At 42.6% G+C, this 20,976-nt stretch overlaps 1 protein-coding gene across 1 annotated transcript; it reads right to left on the reverse strand.

Annotated features, from left to right (window-relative positions):
- Positions 1 to 4,453: 4,453 nt before the first annotated feature.
- Positions 4,454 to 9,267, reverse strand: LOC139240301 (G-protein coupled receptor 15-like). Its single transcript, XM_070868763.1, has 2 exons — positions 9,198 to 9,267; positions 4,454 to 5,355 (listed from the first exon to the last, which is right to left on the reverse strand). Exons 1-2 carry the CDS (start codon positions 9,265 to 9,267, stop codon positions 4,454 to 4,456), a joined length of 972 nt encoding a protein of 323 aa, XP_070724864.1.
- Positions 9,268 to 20,976: the final 11,709 nt, after the last annotated feature.

Here is a 20,976-nt window from a genome sequence, read left to right on the forward strand (position 1 = left end):
CTAATCTTCTCGTATGATAACAGTACATTCCTTCAACTAGAATTGAAAAGTAGGGAAGTTATGCTAAACATGTATCGAACCTTGGTTAGACCACACTTGAGGTGCTGCGTACACTTGTGGTCGCCATAATATAAAAAGGAGATAGAGGCACTGCAGAGGGTGCAGAGAAGATTTACAAGGAAAATACCAGAAATGTGAGTATACATATCAGGAAAGGATGACCTGGCTGGACCTCTTTTCTCTTGAAAAACAAAGGCTTGGGATGACCTAACAGAGGTCTTTAAAATTAAGAAAGGTTATGATAGATTAGATACAGTGAGAATGTTTCCGCTTGTGGGGAAGAGGAAAACTAGAGGCCATCAATAAAAGATAGTCAGCAAGAAATCCAATCGGTAATTCAGAAGAAACTTCTTTACCTGGAGAGTGGTGAGAATATTCAACTCATTACCACAGAGAGTGGTTGAAGCAAATAGTATAGGCATTTAAGCGGTGGTTAAATGAGCCACATGAGGGAAAAGGGAATTGAGGGTTATGCGGATATATTTAAATGAGAAAAGAGGGGAGAAGGCTCAAGTGCAGCGTAAACGTTGGCATGCACTTGTTGGGCCGAATTCAGTTTTGTATATCCTACGTAAACTATTGAATATATTTCTATCAAATCACCCAAAGGTTATGCACCAGTAAAATGATTAAAGCAGCCTGGAGGAGATTACAGAGGTAGGGTGGGTCGAGGAGGCCATGGAGGGATTTGAAAATAAGGGAGAGAATTTTGAAATTGAGACATTGCTAAGCCTCCAAGAAAGGTATCTTTTGCATGTCCCTGATGGGCGTTATACATAAATTAAAGACTTTCCATGTATCACTGACCAATATGCCCTCGAACGTGTTAAATACCAATTGTACGATTTGTGCAAGTACTGGCGCTTAAAGCATTAACCCTTCCAGCTGCATGATAACACAAATCGGCCCAGTGTCAGGAAAGAATGAATTCAATGTATAAAAGAGAATGTTCGTGACAACCATACAAAAAGGTGGATGGAAACATAGAAACATAGAAACATAGAAAATAGGTGCAGGAGTAAGGCATTCGGCCCTTCTAGCTGCATCGCCATTCAATGAGTTCATGGCTGAACATGCAACTTCAGTACCCCATTCCTGCTTTCTCGCCATACCCCTTGATCCCCCTAGTAGTAAGGACTTCATTGAACTCGTTTTTGAATATATTTAGTGAATTGTCTAACTCCTTTTTGAATATATTTAGTGAATTGATGGAAAGGAAGCTGAAAGAGATTGGGAGAGAGCAGAGAGGGTAAATCTGAGAATTTACAGAAGTGTAAAGCAAAGAATATAACAAAAAAGAAAATGCCAAACCGGAGTAACAGTTCACAATGAGATTTCAAGCTGAGAAAGTCTAGCCAGAGACAGAATGTGTCGCACTGGTATGTAAGATTTAAATAGACTTGTGAATCAGGGGCGTCAAGGTGTTATGTATGTATCTTTGAGCATGCTCACAGGTTTGTGGGGCTGTTGCACTGTGAGTGGCTTAGCCAGTCATGTGATGTTCACAAGCCTCAATAAAACCCCAGTTAATTGAGTCTAGGTTCTCCACGATGAGGTATGCAGTTATGAGCCTAGTGGATGAACCAATGGCGTTCAGTTTGATTGTTGAACCTTTGCTAAAAAACCAACCAGTTCTTTACAGCAAATGTGTAGCTTTTAATTCTTAAGCAAAGAACCCACGAAGCAAATACACCACACAAGGGTTATAGGAAACAGGCAATAAAGTGGAGTTGATGTCAAGATGAGATCAGCCATGATATTATTGAATGGCGGAGCAGTCTTGAGGGGCTGTGTGATCGACTCCTGCTCCTATTTCTTATGTTCTTATGAATTTGATTGGCTCTAGTCCACAAAAAGATGCACAAGTTGGAGGCAAGAGAGGCAACCAACCCAGGAGGAACTGAATGCTACAACTAAAGATGGAAATTCACCACAGTGATGTTGCATGAAGTGACCTTGTGTCATCAGAGAAAAACATGCCCATCAACTCAATGGTGCAAATGCAGCAGGTCGAGTTGTATTAGATCATGGAATGTAATCATCGTTAGAAGTTACGAGCTTATCAGCAATGTACTAAGTAAGGATGTAACAAATACAATAGAATTACTATTCTAAGATTCTGTCGGCTATACACGAGCGTAACTGTGACCAAAGCTTGCAGACTCGTTGGCAGTCCTGGACATTTAATCTAATTCTAATTTTGTGGTAAGTAACCCCAACTGATGTTGAAATGGTGACACACGCGAGCCATCTTTGTAACCTAATATTTATTAATCCATGATTGAAAACATTTTCTTCTTGTGTGCATTCAATGTTTATTATTGAAATATGGCTACTTTTATTATCAAAACCTTTTATAAATACATTTTCATTCATAATTTTGTTGGCTGACGTTTTTGTATTTGTTCCTGGGATGTGGGCATCGCTGGCAAAGCCGGGATTTATTGCCCGTCCCTAACTGCCCTTGAGAAATAGGTGGCAAGCCGCCTTCTTGAACCACTTGTTGTTTTTTGTAGCGCTTTGTTACAACTGAGTGTCTCACTAGACCACTTCAGAGGACAGTTAAGAGTCAACCACATTGGCTGTGGGTCTGGAGTCACATAGAGGCCATATTGGATAAGGACGGCAGATTTCCTGCCCTAAATGACATGAGTGAACCCGATGGATTTTTATGAAAATCCGGTAGTTTCATGGTCACCATTACTGACACTAGCTTTTTAATTCCGGATTTATTTAGTTAACTGAATTTAAATTCCCCAGCTGCCAGGGTGAGATTTGAACTCACGGCCCTGGATTATTAGTCCAGGCTTCTGGATTACTAGTTCACTAACATAACCACTGAGCAAGGATGTTCCCACAAATGATTTGAAAAGCGTTGATTAACTCTGCATTCAGTGCGACAGCCTGCATCCTGCAAAGAGGTGTTGGTTTACGTAATAGATTCGAGTAAGTTGTGCCGGTTCACTTAAAACAGTTCAAGCAAGCTTGCAATATGGTAATTCCGAGATACAGGAAACTCCCTGCCAACTATTCGACGAAGTGTGAAGGTTTTGTTGGCTGCCCTTTATTTAAGATTCTGTTATGGGTTGTAACAGGAGCAGCAAAGTTGCTGGCACAGAATCTCCAAATTTCCGAAGGACCAATTGTGGGAAACATTTACTAGAATCCTTATTATTTTTAATTACATTAACCCGTATCTCAGACTGGAAACATTATCAAGTCTCGCAGGATATCTAAACCTAGAGCTTGCGGGGCCCCTACAGGGACATGCACACCTCGTACACACTCGCAGGGACCACGAATTCAGACCCTGTTTTAGAACCTCTTGATTAGCATTCAGGGTGCTCATCTCTTTAACTGTTTTATTACACTTTTAAAGCCAAGTCTTTGTCTTTTTGTGAGATAATTATGGTAAAAGTCGGTTTCGACTGACAGGTTGGAAGTCGCCGAATGTAATTTCACACAAAATTGCACAGACCTTAACCTATTCAACACCTCGCTCTGTGCACTCAGCCAATGGTATTGAGGCTGCAGGCAGTCTTACTGCCAACTGCTACTGTTCACTGAACTATGGCTGCAAGATTTCCCTTGAATCACTTAACGCAGCACCGCTGAGTTTTACATATTATGGTAGAGATAAGCACACTGAATGCTAATCAAGAGGTTCTAAAACACGGCCTGAATTCGTGGTCCCTGCGAGTGTGTACGAGGTGTGCATGTCCCTGTAGGGGCCCCGCAAGCTCGAGGTTTAGATATCCGAATTGCATGCGCCTAGACCTGGAATTTGCAATTTGTCAAGAATCCTCTAAATAGATCACACGCATCCGGAGGTAAGACGTAAGGCCTGCTTTTATCAGCGTGAGGCTTTAAAAGTACAGAAAAATATATATTTGTTAAATAATTTAAACATTTTAAATAAGACAAGTTTATTTTTTAGAACTTTTAAAATAGGTACATTTATTTTTCCAAAAAAAAAAATAATTTTTTGAGTCCATTTTTATTCATTTCACATTTCTGATGGTTTTGAAAAATGTATTTTTAGTGTTTGTTTTTTGGGGGTATTCCCATTCATAGTTATGATGATTCCGTATTTACAGAACTCACCCTAAGTATGAATGGGGATTTGCTAATTTGCTCGGTTGGGCGGTCCACATGATCCCAGTGATGCGTACGAAAGTCATACGCTGCTCGGATTGGTGTGCATCTATGCAGGCCTTCGCATAGAGGGTCAGGACCGCGAATCTCTCAACATCCCGGACCACCAGGTGCTTTCGTAGAGATTTTTGAGGTCGGAGGCGTCGGCCCAAAAATTTCTGGGCCAGAATAGTGTCCCTACGTTCCCCATTTCAAAAGACACGGGCTTCGATATTGGGATGTCGATCGCGGTTAGTCACTATTTAAACAATTGGACAACCCGTGTCAGCGGATATTTCAACACATTTTTCACCTCCTCTCTGAACATACGTTGAGTCGCCGAATAGATGCATGTGTTTGTGCAGCAACTCAGGAGCAGGAGCATGTACCCGACTTCCTGCAGGATGTAGACAGGGTCGTCGTAACCGGTGTAGGCATAGGTATTTGTGACCCGATAATACACAAAATGCACGGTAAACGTCATCCACAAGAGAATGAAACTGCCGGAAATGGTGAAGAGTAAAATGATGGATTTCCTTCGGTTCTCCAACTCCGGGTCCTTGGGATTTTCCCGGTTGTTTTTGTGACGGAGAGCTTTGCGTGATCTGTTGGCCACGACAATACATCTTACAGTCAGGGCATTGGGCAGCAGGATCAGAAAGAATGGGAGGAATGGGGTAGCAATACAATTAAAGGAAGAATATATTATCCACAAAGGTGCGGTATAAAAGGTGGATTTCGTGTGGCAATACCAAGGCACCTCGTCAATTACGTATAGGGGTTCAAATTTGAAATACCAGGGTATGTTTTGCAAACAGCCGAGAATAAACACCATCCGCACCACCGCGGTTGCAAGTTCCTTTGTGCAGTATTTCCTCTTCAGCTTCTGGCAGCAGATGGCGAGGAACCGATCAAAAGTGAACGCAACCGTCAGCCAGACGGAAATGTCCCTGCTCGCGTAAATGAGGACGATTTTCAGGCTGCATATCGGGGTGGTCGACATGTAGCTGCCTGGGAAGTAGATGCCGACGATGCGATTTAGAACCACGCCGGTGATAATGACCAGTAGATCTGCCACAGCCATGCCCACCAGGTAGCGAGTGATGCATTCGGAGAGGCCGCACTTTCCACGGGACAGGGCCACAATCGCCACCATGTTTGCTGAAAATAAACAGGTTAAAATAAAAGGGAACTGACCCATTTATTCTTGACATAAAATTCACGTCTTTAGCATATATTTGCCTGGATCGACCTTCCCTCTATCATAATGTCAGAAGTGGGGATGTTTGCTGAAGAGTGCACAGTGTTTAGTTCCATTCGCAACTCCACAGATAATGAAGAATGCAGCAAGACCTGTACGACATTCAGGCTTAGGCTAATAAGCGGCAAGTAACATTCGCACCACACAAGTGCCAGTCACAGACTATCTCCAACAAGCGAGAGTCTTACCAATGCCCCTCGACATTCAACAGTATTACCATCGCCAAATCCCCCACCATCAATGTCCTTGGGGTCACGATTGGCCAGAAACTTAACTGGACTAGCCAGATAAATACTGTGGTGACAAGAGGAGGTCAGAGGCTGAGTATTCTGCGACGAGTCTCTGGCCTCCTGACTCCCCAAATCCTTTCCACCATCTACAAGGCACAAGTGAGGAGTGTGATGGGATACTCTCCACTTGCCTGGATGAGTGCAGCTCCAGTAACAGTCAAGAAGCTCAAAACCATTCAGGGCAAAACAGCCCTCTTGATTGCCTCCCCATCCACCACTGTAAAGATTAACTCCCTCCATCGTGTCTTCAGTCTGTACCATCTACAAGATGCAGTGCAGCAACTCGCCAAGGCTTCTTCGGCAGCATGTCCCAAACCCACGACCTCTACCACCTAGAAGGACAAGGGCAGCAGGTGAATGCAAACACCACAACCTCCCCATTCCCCTCCGAGTCACACACCATCCTGATTTCGAAATATATCACCGTTGCAACATTCAAAGTCCCGGAACTCCCCCACTAACAGCACTGTGGGAGCACCTTCACCACATGGACTGCAGGAGTTCAAGAACACGGCTCACCACCACCTTCTCAAGGGCAATTAGGGATGGGCAATAAAAACTGGCCTAGCCAGCGATGCCCACATCCCAGGAACAAACAAAAAAAATCTATGACAATCTAGTTGACCTTGCCAGAATTTTTTTAAATTTCAAAATATGCTTTATTCATATAAAAATTTGAACAGTGCATTCAAAAGCAGTTCAGTACATTTAGCTGCGGTCAGCAATCCCATACACTACATTTGGGTGCTGACGGCAGTTCCGTTCGATACAGTTCCTTGCTTTTCATTTCAAGTACAATTCGGCACAATACGGGATACATTGTAGTACATTCAACAAATAGTTGACCTTGCCCAGAACACTACAACCCATAGGACACGTCCTGCGATGAAATCTCCGTATAGTTCCAAAGACTTTCCCCCACTGCGGGTGCTCCTCACCACATGTCTGACTCTGTGGCTGTCTGACTGACAGAGCTTCATTGCTATGATTAATTGAGAACTCCGTTATTGTCATATCATGGGTCTACCAAAAGTGAAGAAGACAAAACAATTGGACCTTTGTCTTTTTTTTCTCAGGTTCCTACAACAGAAATCTACATGAACCATTCAACTCTGTTCTTACACAGAACTTCCCTGAAGTTAATTCCTCCCCTCTGCCCTTTCCCTGGCCTGCACTTGCTTATAATCTGTTACATTTCTAACTTTTTCCAGTTCTGACGGAAGGTCATCGACCAAAAACGTCAGCACTCTGTTTCTCTCTCCACAGACGCTATCTGACTTGCTGAGTACTTCTCGAAATTTATGTTTTTATTCCAGATTTCCCGCATACACAGTATTTTGTTTTTCAAAAGTGTTCTGACAGTTTCAGTTGCTGAAAGCTTGCAACGAATCAAATACTTTCAAAAATCGACAGTGGTTCAGAATAACATGAAACGTATACAAATCTGCAGATTGGTAATGAATATAATCATTTGCAGTGTGTTTGGAGGCATTTATATTGCCAGCGCTGGCTGTCGCTATTGTTTCCAGCTTAATATAGAGAAGCAGGTGAAAGTAATAGGCAATTATGTGTCAAATAACGCACTACACCATTATATAATCCAATAATGGCTCGGAATTTGCGGTCAGCAGTAAAGGGCCACGCACGCCATTGACCGGAAAAAAAAGTATCCCTCAAAGTTTTAGCGGGCTCTATAGCGCACAGTTCCTCTATTATGATATCAGTTTGAATTTGTTGCCTTTTTCAGGGCGCCGGTTAATCCAGTAACAGGACAGGCAGCTCACATGCTGATTCGCCAATCCGATTGTAGAATTCTCAGGAATTAAAAAGTTAAAAAAAACCCTACATTTAAATCATTGTGCAGAAAGTGATATGAAGATTGAGACTATTCATGGGATTAAGGGAGAAACTTATATATCAAACTTAAAAAAAATGCAATTTTAAAAAAATCTGCAATATTTTAAATTTTATTCTGAAGGAATGAGAATCCACATTTATAAAATTAGTGTTGTTACTGCCAGTGAAGTTTTTCAGCAGTAATTATTAGCACACCATTAAAGGCTCAGTTACTCCTGAATGAACAAGGCATAACCTATTCATAGGTCTACACAGCGAGAATAATGGCCAATTAGTTGATATTCACATCACATTAATTAATTCTATGTTGATTCCATTTGTGAAAACTGCAATACCGCACCCCTGTGGAGGAGCAGCGTATCTCTGACAGTAACTTTGAGGATTTACGAGTTTAGCTGCGTATCTGCTGAAGATCGGTGCTGCTGTCAGTTTTACACAGTGTTAACGGTGAGCAAATTCGTGGCCACTTTTTGAATGGTTTTGCAGAATCAATCACGTTTCGGAAAGCGGGAGAAGATGAAAAGTGGACAATGGGAAGAAAGACATGGATTTATATAGCGCCATTCACGACCACCAGATATATACAAACACTTTAAAGCCAATTAAATACTTTTGAATTGTAGTCACCGTTGTAAAGTGGGAAACGTGGCAGCCAATTTATGCATAGAAAGCTCCCATCAATGTGATAATGACTGTTTTTGGTATATTGATTGAGGGATAAGTATTGACCCAGGACACCAGAGATAACTCCATTACTCTTCTTCAAAATAGTGCTATGGGATCTATTATGGCCACCTGATAAAGCACACAGGAGCTCGGTTTTAAGTCTCATCCGAAAGACGGCACATCTGGCAGTGCAGCAGTCCCTCAGTACTGTCTCTCCGACATTACAGTGCTCTCTCAGTGCTGACCCTCCGAAGTGCAGCACTCCCTCAGTACTGCCCCTCCGACAGTGCAGCGCTCCCTCAGTACTGCCCCTCCAACAGTGCAGTGCTTCCTCAGTGCTGCCCCTTTGACAGTGTGGCACTCCCTCAGTACTGCCCCTCTGACAGTGTGGTGCTCCCTCAGTACAGTCCCTCCGACAGTGCGGCGCTCACTCAGCACTGCCACTCCTACTTGAACCCACAACCTACTGATTCAGAGGGTAGTGTTTTACCCACAGAGCCACAGCTGAGTTGCTTGGAGCTGAATGCCTTGCGTGCATTCGATACAATTTCACATATGCTTCTGAGAGACAACTCACAGCTATGTCTTCCACTCTGTCCAACTCGCTACACCTCGTGGAAGCTTCAAACAAAGCAACAGTGAATACAGTTTTGTGAGCATTCCCACTGCTTGGTGCCGAGCCTTGTTTCATGGTTTAGAATAATTAGGATTATTGCTTACATTGGAAATAAAAAATAAGTTTCTAAAATCTAAACATGTTAACTAAGTTAAATAAATTCAGCATGATTTGTGCACTGGACTGCACTATTGAATCATGAACTATCTCAGAAGCAAGGCTAGGCAGTGGCTCAAACACCAGATATGCAGTAAGTGCAATCAATCATTTAATCATTGTTTTGCATAATTAATATGAGACTGCAATGACTTACCAGGAATACCGACAGCAGCGAGAACGGGGTAGTAAATAGCATACAGCAGACCACTTACAGGTTCATGCATCTTCTGTCAGAAGTGCTGATACCTGATGCTCGTGGAAACGATCATTCTGAGAAACCAAGTGCCTCTGCTATATACATCAGCAACCACCCCACGGGACAATTGGGCATTAATTAACATCATTACTGTAACATCATTGCTACATAGTGACATTATTTACTTCATTGCTGTTATCTTGCTGACATTCATCTTGGCAAATCCCACCCTTGATTCAATACTATTTCCTTGGGTTGTCAGATATGCTACTAGCTTCCTCTACTGTAAACACTGAAGGAAAGTAATTATTAACATGTCCACCATTTCCTTATTTTCAGTTACATTAACACCACTATCAGTTTTCAAGGGGCACACTATACTCCTGATTACCCTCTTCTTTCTAATATAATTGTTTAAAAATTATGTTGATTTTGATAAAAATTTAAAGTAACTTTTCATACTCTCTTTTTGTAGCTCGTACTATCTGTGTTTACACAAGATTACGTTGGATTATTACAGTGAGAATAAGGGGTTGACAGTTGCATGCTTCTGTTTTGTTACTTGTTATACCTGGTTAGAATGCAGTCAGGCTCCATGCCCCATTGCTAAAACACATCCAGGCATAATTATCTTATTTTGAAGTTGTTTCACTGTTACAAGGTGGCTTATGTCATGTTTTATGTGCAGGCAATCATAGCCAAATTCTCAGTCTGCTCATTTGTATGTAGGCTTCTCTGGGAGAGCACTGATACATGCATATATGTGTAAATAAAGAGCTAGTTTGAGTAATACGATCGCTTGCAAGATAAGCAGCACTATATGTTATGGTTTTGGAAAATAACTGATTTGGTCTGATTCTCAAAACTTACCAACCAATCCCTCCCTTCCATTTAGTGAATAATAAGTCAGCATGATGAATCCTATCTTGCAAAATGTGCATGCAAATGATAGACAGAACTCAGTAACATTTTAGCCTTGACACTAACATCAACAGATTTCTGGTAGCAAATCCCACTATGCTATGTTCAATTACTTTGTCATAACATCTTCCTGATATGCCTCATGGATAACATTTTCCTTAAGTTGTTCTGTAGAAATAACTTTTGGGTACAGTTTATGGAGAGTCATAGCCATATCCTGTTCACTTTTCCTTTAAATTATTACAGATCTCTTGGGCCTTATTATAAACATCTTGTGTATCTTCAAGTTCCATTATGGAGAAACTTCTCCCTATATTGTCTTTTCCAGAGCTTCCAGTCCTTCTGGCAGTTTAATACTGGGTCAAATAATGAATTAGTTTCCAGGTTTTAAACTTGAGGATTGCCTGTATGTTAATAACCTGGTAACCCAGAGCAAACATAGATTCAAAAAGGGAAGAATCTACCGAACAACCTCCTTTGATTTTTTTTAATAAGTAGCATTCCAAGTGGATAGTGGAAAGCTCTGTAACATGGTGCACCTAGGATTCCAAAAAGCATTTGATAAAGGTGCACTTGAATCATTGCTAGTTAAAGTCAAAGCAGTGAGGATTGAGAATACAATTTGGGAATAGATTTTAAAACATTGGTTGAAAGGTAGAAAGTACTGGGTATTTGCTAAAGGAGTTATAGGGGGGGGGGTAGAATTTGTTAGAATTCCCAAACTTCTAGAATGTGACAATATGAGCTTTTGATAATTGTGTTAATCATAATCAAAAATTTGCAGGTCTCCAGTCATCTTGGTTAATCCTTGGTTAATCTGAACCAAGATCTAGCTCTGTCAAGCCCGTGTGGCGGCTGGTGTGCAACAGCCACCACACATTAAAAAGATCCACACAAAGGCATCTTCCACCCTTCAGGATGTAGTTCAGGACCTGGAATTTTAGGTCCTTCATTGGAACACCATGAACTTATCCTTTTTTTGTGTGTAAGTCATCCTCGTTTCGAGGGACTGCCTGTGATGACATTGGATATACAGTTCAGAGACAGGCCATTTATCCCAACCAGTCCATGCTGCATTTATGCTCCACTCGAGCCTTCTCCCGTCTTTCCTCATCTAAATCTATCCACATAACCCTCTAGTTCCTTCTCCCTCATATGCTTGTATAGCCTCCCCTTAAATGCATCGAAAGTATTCACCTCAACCACTTCCAGTCGTAGCGAGTTCCACATTCTCACCACTCTCTGGGTGAAGAATTTTCTCCAGAATTCCCTATTGGATTTCTTGAAAACTTTTCGTCTTTGTATCTCTCCCAGTTACCAGCATCTGTGCTATTTTGTGCTTCTTTGTATGCTTGATCTTTTAGTTTCCTGTTGTCACTTACTTCTATTTGCCACCCATGGCTGCATTTGGCAAGCAGAGCTTTTGCTCCTTAGTGGCATAAACCGGTCCTGCATCATTTTAAATTCCTTTTTGAAGTGCTGCCACCAATCTTCTGTCGATTCACCCATTATCAAAGTTTGGCTAGTCATATACAATCAGTGGGAGTGAAAGTTCGTATTACCTGAATACCTCACTGTTTGTTTTGCACCGTCTGTGAGAATAGCACACGGGCTGCGTTAAAAGTTCAAATGGTACGATGCGTAAGAGTCATTCAGCCATATATGGATGTGTGTACTTGATAACTCTGTGTCGGTTTCATTACAGCAATAAAACATAGGAACATTAGAACATAAGAAATAGGAGCAGGAGTCGGCCATATGGCCACTCCAGCCTGCTCCACCATTTAATACAATCTTGGCTGATCCAATCATGGACTCAGGTCCACTTTCCTGCCCGCTTCCCATAACTCCTTATTCCCTTATCGGTTAAGAAACTGTCTATCTCTGTCTTAAATTTATTCAATTTCCCAGCTTCCACAGTTCTCTGAGACAGCGAATTCCACAGATTTACAACCCTCTGAGAGAAGAAATTCCACCTCATCTCAGTTTTTAATGGCGGCCCCTTATTCTAAGATTATGCCCCCTAGTTCTAGTCTCCTACATCAGTGGAAACATTTTCTCTGTATCCATCTTGGTGAGCACCCTCAACGGTTTGTTGAACGATAAGAGGATAAGGGCTTATGGGCAGCGGGCGGGGAAGTGGAGCTGAGTCCATGATCGGATCAGCCATGATCTTAATGAATGGTGGAGCAGGATCCAGGGGCCGTATGGCCTACTCCTGTTCCTATTTCTTATGTTCTTGTGTTCCTATAATCATACCTTTCGATAAGATCACCTCTCAATCTTCTGAATTCCAATGAGTAGAGGCCCAAACTATTCAACCATTCCTCATAAGTCAACCCCCTCATCTCCGAATCAACCAAGTGAACCTACTCTGAACTGCCTACAAAGCAAGTATATCCTTTCGTAAATATGGAAACCAAAACTGTACGCAGTATTCCAGATGTGGCCTCACCAATACCCTATATAACTGCAGCAAGACTTCCCTGCTTTTATTCTCCATCCCCTTTGCAATAAAGGCCAAGATACCATTGGCCTTCCTGATCACTTGCTGTACCTGCATATTAACCTTTTGTTTTTGATGCATAAATACCTCCAGGTCCCGCTGTGCTGCAGCACTTTGCAATCTTTCTCCATTTAAATAATAACTTGGTCTTTGATTTTTTTTCTTTCAAAGTGCATGATCTCACACTTTCCAACATTGTACTCCATCTGCCAATTTTGTGCCCACACATTTAGCCTGTCTATGTCCTTTTGCAGATATTTTAGTGTCCTCCTCACACATTGCTTTTCCCTCCATCTTTGTATCATCAGCAAACCTGGCTACCTTACACTCTCCCTTCTTTCTAGTCATTAATATAGATTGTAAATAGTTGGGATCCCAGCACTGATCCCTGTGGCACTCCACTAGTTACTGATTGCCAACCCAAGAGAGAACCATTTATCCCAAATTCTCTGTTCGTTAGCCAATCCTCCATCCATGCTAATATATTACCCCCAACCCCGTGAACTTTTATCTTGTGCAGTAACCATTTATGTGGCACCTTGTCAAATACCTTCTGGAAGTACAAATGCACCACATCCACTGGTTCCCCTTTATCCACCCTCTTCATTACATCCTCAAATAATTCCCACACATTTTTCAAAGATGACTTCCCCTTCATAAATCCATGCTGACTGCCTGACCAAATTATGTTTTTCCAAATGTCATGCTGCTACTTCTTTAATAATGGAGTCCAACATTTTCGCAAATGCAGATATTCGGCTACCTGATCTATAGTTTCCTGCTTTTTGTCTGTCTCCTTTTTTAAATAGGGATATTTAATTTGCAATTATCCAATCTGCTGGGACCTCCCCCGAATCCAGGGAATTTTGGTAAATTACAACCAGTGCATCCACTATCCCTGTCGATACTTCTGTTAAGATCCTAGGATGCAAGCCATCAGGTCCAGTGGATTTATCTGCCTTTAGTCCCATTATCTTACTGAGTACTACCTTCGTAGTGATTGTGATTGTGTTAAGTTCCTCCCCTCCCCTTGCCCCCATAGTCTCTTGTTGACTATCCACTGTTTCAGGAGAGTTGGGTACCTGGTTGTTTAGTTTTTTTGATATTCAGTGGCATTTGCATGCATCCTTTGATGTACCATGATTTATTGTTAATACGCATGAAATGTACTGATCAAAGGGACAACCTAGTATGTGGAATGTAATGCATCGGATCGTTTGTTTCTGAAAAGAAGCTAGCATAAACTGGAATCATGTCTCAGCAGTTAGCATACACTGGTCTTTTGAACTGTGTGCCCCAGTAGATCTCAAACTGGTTTTGTGCAGTATGAAGTTTCAATAAAGACCTGATCCTGCATTACTACAACTGGGTGCCTGTATAACCTGATGTTTAAAGCAACTAAATGGAAAAGATCAAGAAAAAAGGAAAGTCCCACAGAATTCAGTAATCCTGACCTGTGACTCCTCCTGATGTTATCGACACGGGTGGATATTGACTCACAAGATGAGTCACCAACACTTTGTTGCTGAATGCTGATCGGGTTTAATGCATATCGAATGCTACTTAGCATCAATGGTAACAAAAAAACAACAACTTGCATTTAGATAGCACCGTTAACATAGTGAACCTTTCCAAGGCATGTCACAGGAGTATTATAAGATAACATTTTGACACTGAGCCACGTAAGGAGAAATCAAGGCAGATGACCAAAAGCTTGGTTGAAGAGGTAGGTTTTAAAGGGCCTCTTAAAGGAGCGAGAGGTAGAAAGATGGAAAGGTTTTAGGCATGGGTTCCAGAACTTAGGACCTAGGCAGCAGAAGGCACAGCCACTAATGGTTGAGCATTTATAATCAGGGATATTTAAGAGGCCATAATTAGAGGAGCACGGTTATCTCATGGGTTTCTGTGGCTGGAGGAGATTACAAAGATAGGGCGGGGCGAGGAGGACATGGAGGGATTTGAAAACAAGTATGATAAATTTGGAATCGAAACATTGCTTAACCGGCAGCCAATATAGGTCAGCGAGCACAGAGGGTGATGGGTGAATGGGACTTGGTGCCAGTTTGACACGGGAAGCCGAGTATTGAATGACATCAAGTTTACATAGGGTAGAATGTGGGGGGACGGCCAAGTGTGCATTAGAATAGTCAAGTCCAGAGGTAACAAGGATGCGGGTTTCAGCAGCGTATGAACTGAGGCAGGGGCGGAAACGAGCAATGTTATGGAGGTGGAACTAGGCGATCTTAGTGATCGCATGGAGATGTGGTCAGTAGCTCATTGCAGGGCACAAAGATGACAAACCATTGTTGGTAAAGTTAAGAAGAGGATGAAGGAGCAGGAGGATAATTATTCAATCGTGGGATTTTGTTTCACATAGATCTGTTTTTGTGAAACTGGCTTAATTTCATTGCAATGGGTCCAGCTGTAAGAGAACCAGCTGCTTCGTATTTAATGGTGCTTTACACCAAATTTCTAGGCTAATAGCTTCAGTCCTCTCCATATTCACATTGGTCCTCCTTAAATTACATGGTATTTCAGCTACATTTTATAACACGTGAACTTCTCCCCATCAAGGAACTACCCCAGCTCACTGTTGAAGGTAAGCAAAGAGTCGAGAGTCACTGTACGAACCTGTAACTTCTTCCGTAGATCTACTATCCTCTGATAAATGAAGAACCATTGAACATCTGAGCTAGCCATAACATTGTACAACCTATATACAAGTCCCCTGGCCCCCTTGAATCTATCAAATTGAACTAATGAAAACAGTATATTCCCTCAACTCGAATTGAAAAGTAGGGAAGTTATGCTAAACATGTATGAACCTTGGTTCGACCACACTTGAGGTGCTGCATACACTTGTGGTCGCCATAATATAAAAAGGAGATAGAGGCACTGCAGAGGATGCGGAGAATATTTATAAGGAAAATACCAGAAATGCGAGTATACATATCAGGAATGGATGACCTGGCTGGACCTCTTTTCTCTTGAAAAACAAATGCTTGGGATGACCTAATAGAGGTCTTTAAAATTAAGAAAGGTTATGATAGATTAGATACAGTGAAAATGTTTTCGCTTGTGGGGAAGAGCATAACTAGAGGCCATCAATATAAGATAGTCGGCAAGAAATCCAATCGGGAATTCAGAAGAAACTTCTTTACCTGGAGAGTGGTGAGAATATTCAACTCATTACCACAGAGAGTGATTGAAGCAAATAGTATAGGCATTTAAGCGGTGGCTAAATGAGCCATATGAGGGAAAAGGGAATAGAGGGTTATGCAGATAGATTTAAATGAGAAAATAGGGGAGGAGGCTCAAGTGGACCGTAAACGTTGGCATGCACTTGTTGGGCCGAATTCAGTTCGTATATCCTACGTAAACTATTGAATATATTTCTATCAAATCACCCAAAGGCTGTGCACCAGTAAAATGATTAAAGCAGCCTGTTAACACTATCCAAGTAAGTAAGGCTGTTTAAGTTGGGGTTTAATTTCTCTGCGCCTTTGCCAAACCCTATATATGGCCCACCATATGAGCAGATCTAAACTGAACACATGATTCTAACCTCTCACCATTAGTCTCGTAACGTCTTTAGAAAATTCGAACAAATTAGTAAGATACTACCTTCTTTCCCAGAAGCCATATTGTACGGCTCTGATAATGTCTTCTCTGTCCAGGTGATCACAAAGAGCATCTATTATCATCCATTCCAGTATCATGCCGACAACTGATGTCAAACTAATGGGCCTGCAATTTCTTGGATATGACTTTTTAAATCTGGCACTAAACTTGCACCATTCCAGTTTCAGGGAAGAGTCCCAAACACCAGTGAGTGGTTAAATATTGGGGAGATGGGGGGGGGGATGGAATTGAGGTGGGATTTCCTAAATTCAGTGTGACGCCCCTGAGCTCAGGTAGGGTGCAGAATATTGCGCTCCACTTTCCCCGTGGCGCATGGGCGGAGCGGAAATGTTCAGTGTGTGGCGCGGCACCTCGCGATGGGACACGTAGCACCGCCCCATACACAAGGGCCCTTCTCTTCATTAAAGCCAAGCTGCTGGCTCTGTTGGGGGGAGAAACGAGTCCCTGCCTAGACCACCAGGGAGTGGTGTGCTGTGGTATCAGCCCGGAACTCAAGCAGAGCGCCAGGCTGGAATATCGCGGCACGGACCCCACGATTCAACAGCGAGCCGTAAATCAGAGATTTTTAAATTCTGAAATTGCCACCTCTCTTTAAATGTCGTCCCATGACTACAGGCAGCCCGCAGAGCTTCAGGGGCACTACCAAATGTTCGCTCTGGGACGAAAACGGGCCGCTGTGCACGGTGATGATGTCGTTATGGCTGGCGCAGCGGAGCGGGGCAGAACTGGCTACTGCGGTTGTTAAACTCACCCACAATTTTGCAATAGTTGTTAGTGGTGCCGCATCCAGTCAAAGACATTTGCACCTGATTATCGCCCCTGGGGGCACTAACGGGCGGAACGAATGCCCCGAATTTCTCCCTGGTTCTTGCAAATCACGTGCCTTAGCTCTTTAAACATTCCTGGACCAGCAGCCCAATGCATTTCATTATTCTATCTAAAATGACACCCTCAATCATTTTCGTACTTAAGATTTTCTCCTATACATGGCAACCGAGAAGTGGCAGATGACCATTCTTTACTGAAGTGAAAATTGATAGGAAGTAAGCATTTAACACCAATGGACTTTGGCAGTCCTTCTAAATCTGCCAAAAGGCATCTTTCAATGTGCCAGTACAGTCTTTAATGGACCCCTTGACATCTAACATGGCTGCAACAATTATGCAAAGGAATGTGTTGCATTCATATTATTTTATTTATTTGTTCATGGGATGTGGGCATTGCTGGCAAGGCTGGTGTTTATTGTCCGTCCCTAATTGCCCTTGAGAAATAGGTGGTGAGCTGACTTCTTGAACCATTGTTGCCTTTTGCAATATTTTGTTACAACTGAGTGGCTTGCTAGACCATTTAAGAGGGCAGTTAAGAGTCTACCACATTGCTGTGGGTCTAGAGTCACATATTATCCAAACCGGCTAAGGACAGCAGATTTCGTTCCCCAAAGGACATGAGTGAACCAGATGCGGTTTTACGACAAACTGGTAGATTCATGGCCACCATTACTTATGTTAGCTTTTAATTCCAGGTTTATTGTATTCACTGAATTTAAATTCCCCAGCTGCCTTTTTGGGATTTGAGCTCGCACCTCCAGCTCATTACTCCAGGCCTCTGGATGACGTATCCAGTAACATAAAGACTATGCTACTGTTCCAATGATATAGCACCCTATCACCTCCAGGAAGTTCCCGAAACGCATCTGAAGTGGAGTGACTTTTGTTACTTATGCAACAGGTGGCAGGGCAAGATATCTGAACAGAAAATCAAATGCATCGTCAGTTTACCTACGTGTTTGTTGGGTTGTATTTGTTGTGGTAAGGAAGGCTGACTGAAGTGCATAGACCATAAACAGGTCTAGGCAGCGGGCGGTTGAGGGGGTTGTCCAGCCCGACTGCCTGCCTCTCTGCCGTGGCCACGTTCGCGCCAGGGTGCTCCTGGAGATGGAGCAAGCGGTGCCCACTGGTACGCTCGAGGCCTTCCATGAGAGGTGGGCACCGGAGGGAGTGGAAGATGTCATCACCCCCGGAAACCAATTTGGCATTTGATTTGTATGGTTTTATTTAATAATTTTAGATTGTTTGCAGTGTCTCGTTGTTGTGCTCCTTTAACAAGTGCGCACTTGAATTGTATAATTTAAAACAGTTGACGTGCACAGAGAGTTGTCTACTTTGATCTGGATAGTGAATCACCATAAGCCACGGATTAAAGCAGGTCACTTCTTGCAAACATGCAGGTACAGAAAGCAGTTAGGAAGGCAAATGGTATGTTGGCCGTCATTGCAAGAGGATTTGAGTACAGGAGCAAGGATGTCTTACTACAGTTATACATGGCCTTGGTGAGATGACACCTGGAATATTGTGTGCAGTTTTGGTCTCCTTACCTAAGAAGGGATATACTTGCCATAGAGACAGTGCAGCGAAGGTTCACCAGAATGATTCCTGGGATGGCAGGACTGTGGTATGAGGAGAGATAGGGTTGACAAGGCCTTTATTCACAAGAGTTTAGAAGTATGAGAGGTGATCTCATTGAAACGTATAACATTCTGATGGGGTTGGACAGACTGGATGCGGGGAGGATGCTTCCCCTAGCTGGGAAGTCGAGAACAAGGGGTCACAGTGTCAGGATGCGGGGTAGTAAATTTAGGACCGAGACGAGGAGAAATGTTTTCACTCAGAGGGTGGTGAACCTGTGGAATTCTCTACCACAGAAGGCTGTGGAGGCCAAGTCACTGAATATATTTAAGAAGGAGATAGATTTATAGACACAAAATGCATCATGGGGTATGGGGAAAAAGAGGGAATATAGTGTTGAGATAGAGTATCAGCCACAATCATATTGAATGGCAGTGCAGGCTAGAAGGGCCGAATGGCCTACTACTGCTCCTATTTTCTATGTTTGCTCTGCATGACTCATTAACGATGCCATGACAAATTTTGATTGTCTGTTTGAACACTCCAACATCGTATTGAATAAATCAATAAGATGCATCTCTTCTAAAGTTCTTTGTTCAAGTGACTAATTAGTATCAGTGATGATCTCACCTAATCTTCTCACTGGAGACTTCCAAAATTATATATAAAGGATCCCTTGAGTGTTTCACAGAGATAGTGGGAGTTGCTGTCTCCAGCACCAACAGAGTTGTCGCTTCTACCAGAAAATGCATGAACCAGTAACAGATCAGGTGTACCTTATTTTCTATCCAGTTCTCGGCGCTGTTGGTATCCCAGGTAAGTTATAGTATTATATACAGAAAAAGCTGAAAATCTCAGCAGGTCAGGCAGCATCTGTGAAGACGTTTTGGGACTGTGACCCTTCACCAGAACTGGAAAAGTTTGAGATGTTGCCTCCCTTGTGCAAGGGTCAAGGATGTCTCGGAGCGGCTAGGTGGAGTGTGAACAGCCAGTTGTCATGGTGCATATAGGTACCAACGATATGGTTAACAAAATGGGATGAGGTCCTACAAGCTGAATTTAGGCAGCTAGGATTTAAATTAAAAAGTAGGACCTTAAAGGTAGTAATCTCAGGATTGATACCAGTGCCACGTGCTAGTCAGAGTAGTAATCGCAGGATAGCTCAGATGAATACATGGCTTGAGGTGTGGTGCAGAAGGGAGGGATTCAAATTCCTGGGACATTGGAACCGGTTCTGTTGGAGGTGGGACGAGTACAAATCGAACGGTCTGCACCTGGGCAAGACCGGAACCAATGTCCTAGGGGGAGTGTTTGCTCGTGCTGTTGGGCAAGGGTTAAACTAATATGGCAGGGGGAAAGGAACCAATGTAGGCAGACAGAGGGAAGTAGAATGGGGGCGGAAGCAAAAGATAGAAAGAAGAAAAGTAAAAGTAGAGGGCAGAGAAACCCAAGGCAAAAATCAAAAAGGGCCACATTACAGCAACATTCTAAAGGGGTAAAGTGTTTTGAAAGACAAGCCTGAAGGCTCTGTGCCTCAATGCGAGGAGTATTCATAATTAGGTGGATGAATTAACTGCGCAGGCAGCAGTTAATGAATATGATATAATTGGCATCACGGAGACATGGCTCCAGGGTGACCAAGGCTGGGAACTCGACATCCAGGGGTATTCAACATTCAGAAAGGATAGACAGAAAGGAAAAGGGGGTGGGATAGCGTTGCTGGTTAAAGAGGAAATTAATGCAATAGTAAGGAAGGACATTAACTTGGATGATGTTGAATCTGTATGGGTGGAGGTGCAGAATACCAAAGGGCAGAAAACACCAGTGGGAGTTGTGTACAGACCACCAAACAGTAGTAGTGAGGTTGGGGACAGCATCAAACAAGGAATTGGGGGTGTGTGCAATAAAGGTACAGCAGTTATCATGGGCAACTTTAATCTACATATTGATTGGGCTAAACAAACTGCTAGCAATATAGTGGAGGAGGATTTCTTGGAGTGTATTAGTGATGTTTTCTAGACCAATATGTCGAGGAACCAACTAGAGGTCTAGGCATCCTAGACTGGGTGATGTGTAATGAGAAAGGACTAATTAGCAATCTTGTTGTGCGAGGTCTCTTGGAAAAGAGTGACCATAATATGGTAGAATTCTTTATTAAGATGGAGAGTGACACAGTTAATTCAGAGACTTGGTTCGTGAACTTGAGGAAAGGTAACTTCGATGGTATGAGATGTGAATTGGCCAGAATAAACTGGCGAATGAT

This window comes from Pristiophorus japonicus, chromosome 31 (assembly GCF_044704955.1).
Source record: "Pristiophorus japonicus isolate sPriJap1 chromosome 31, sPriJap1.hap1, whole genome shotgun sequence".
Lineage (NCBI taxonomy): Eukaryota > Metazoa > Chordata > Chondrichthyes > Pristiophoridae > Pristiophorus > Pristiophorus japonicus.

Bases quoted from the DNA above. Each gene is read 5' to 3' on its own strand.
- LOC139240301 (XM_070868763.1), bottom strand. From the start codon at position 9,267: ATGCATGAACCTGTAAGTGGTCTGCTGTATGCTATTTACTACCCCGTT. The intron at 5,356-9,197 runs GTAAGTCATTGC...GTTTATTTTCAG, and splicing joins CGCTGCTGTCGGTATTCCTG to CAAACATGGTGGCGATTGTG.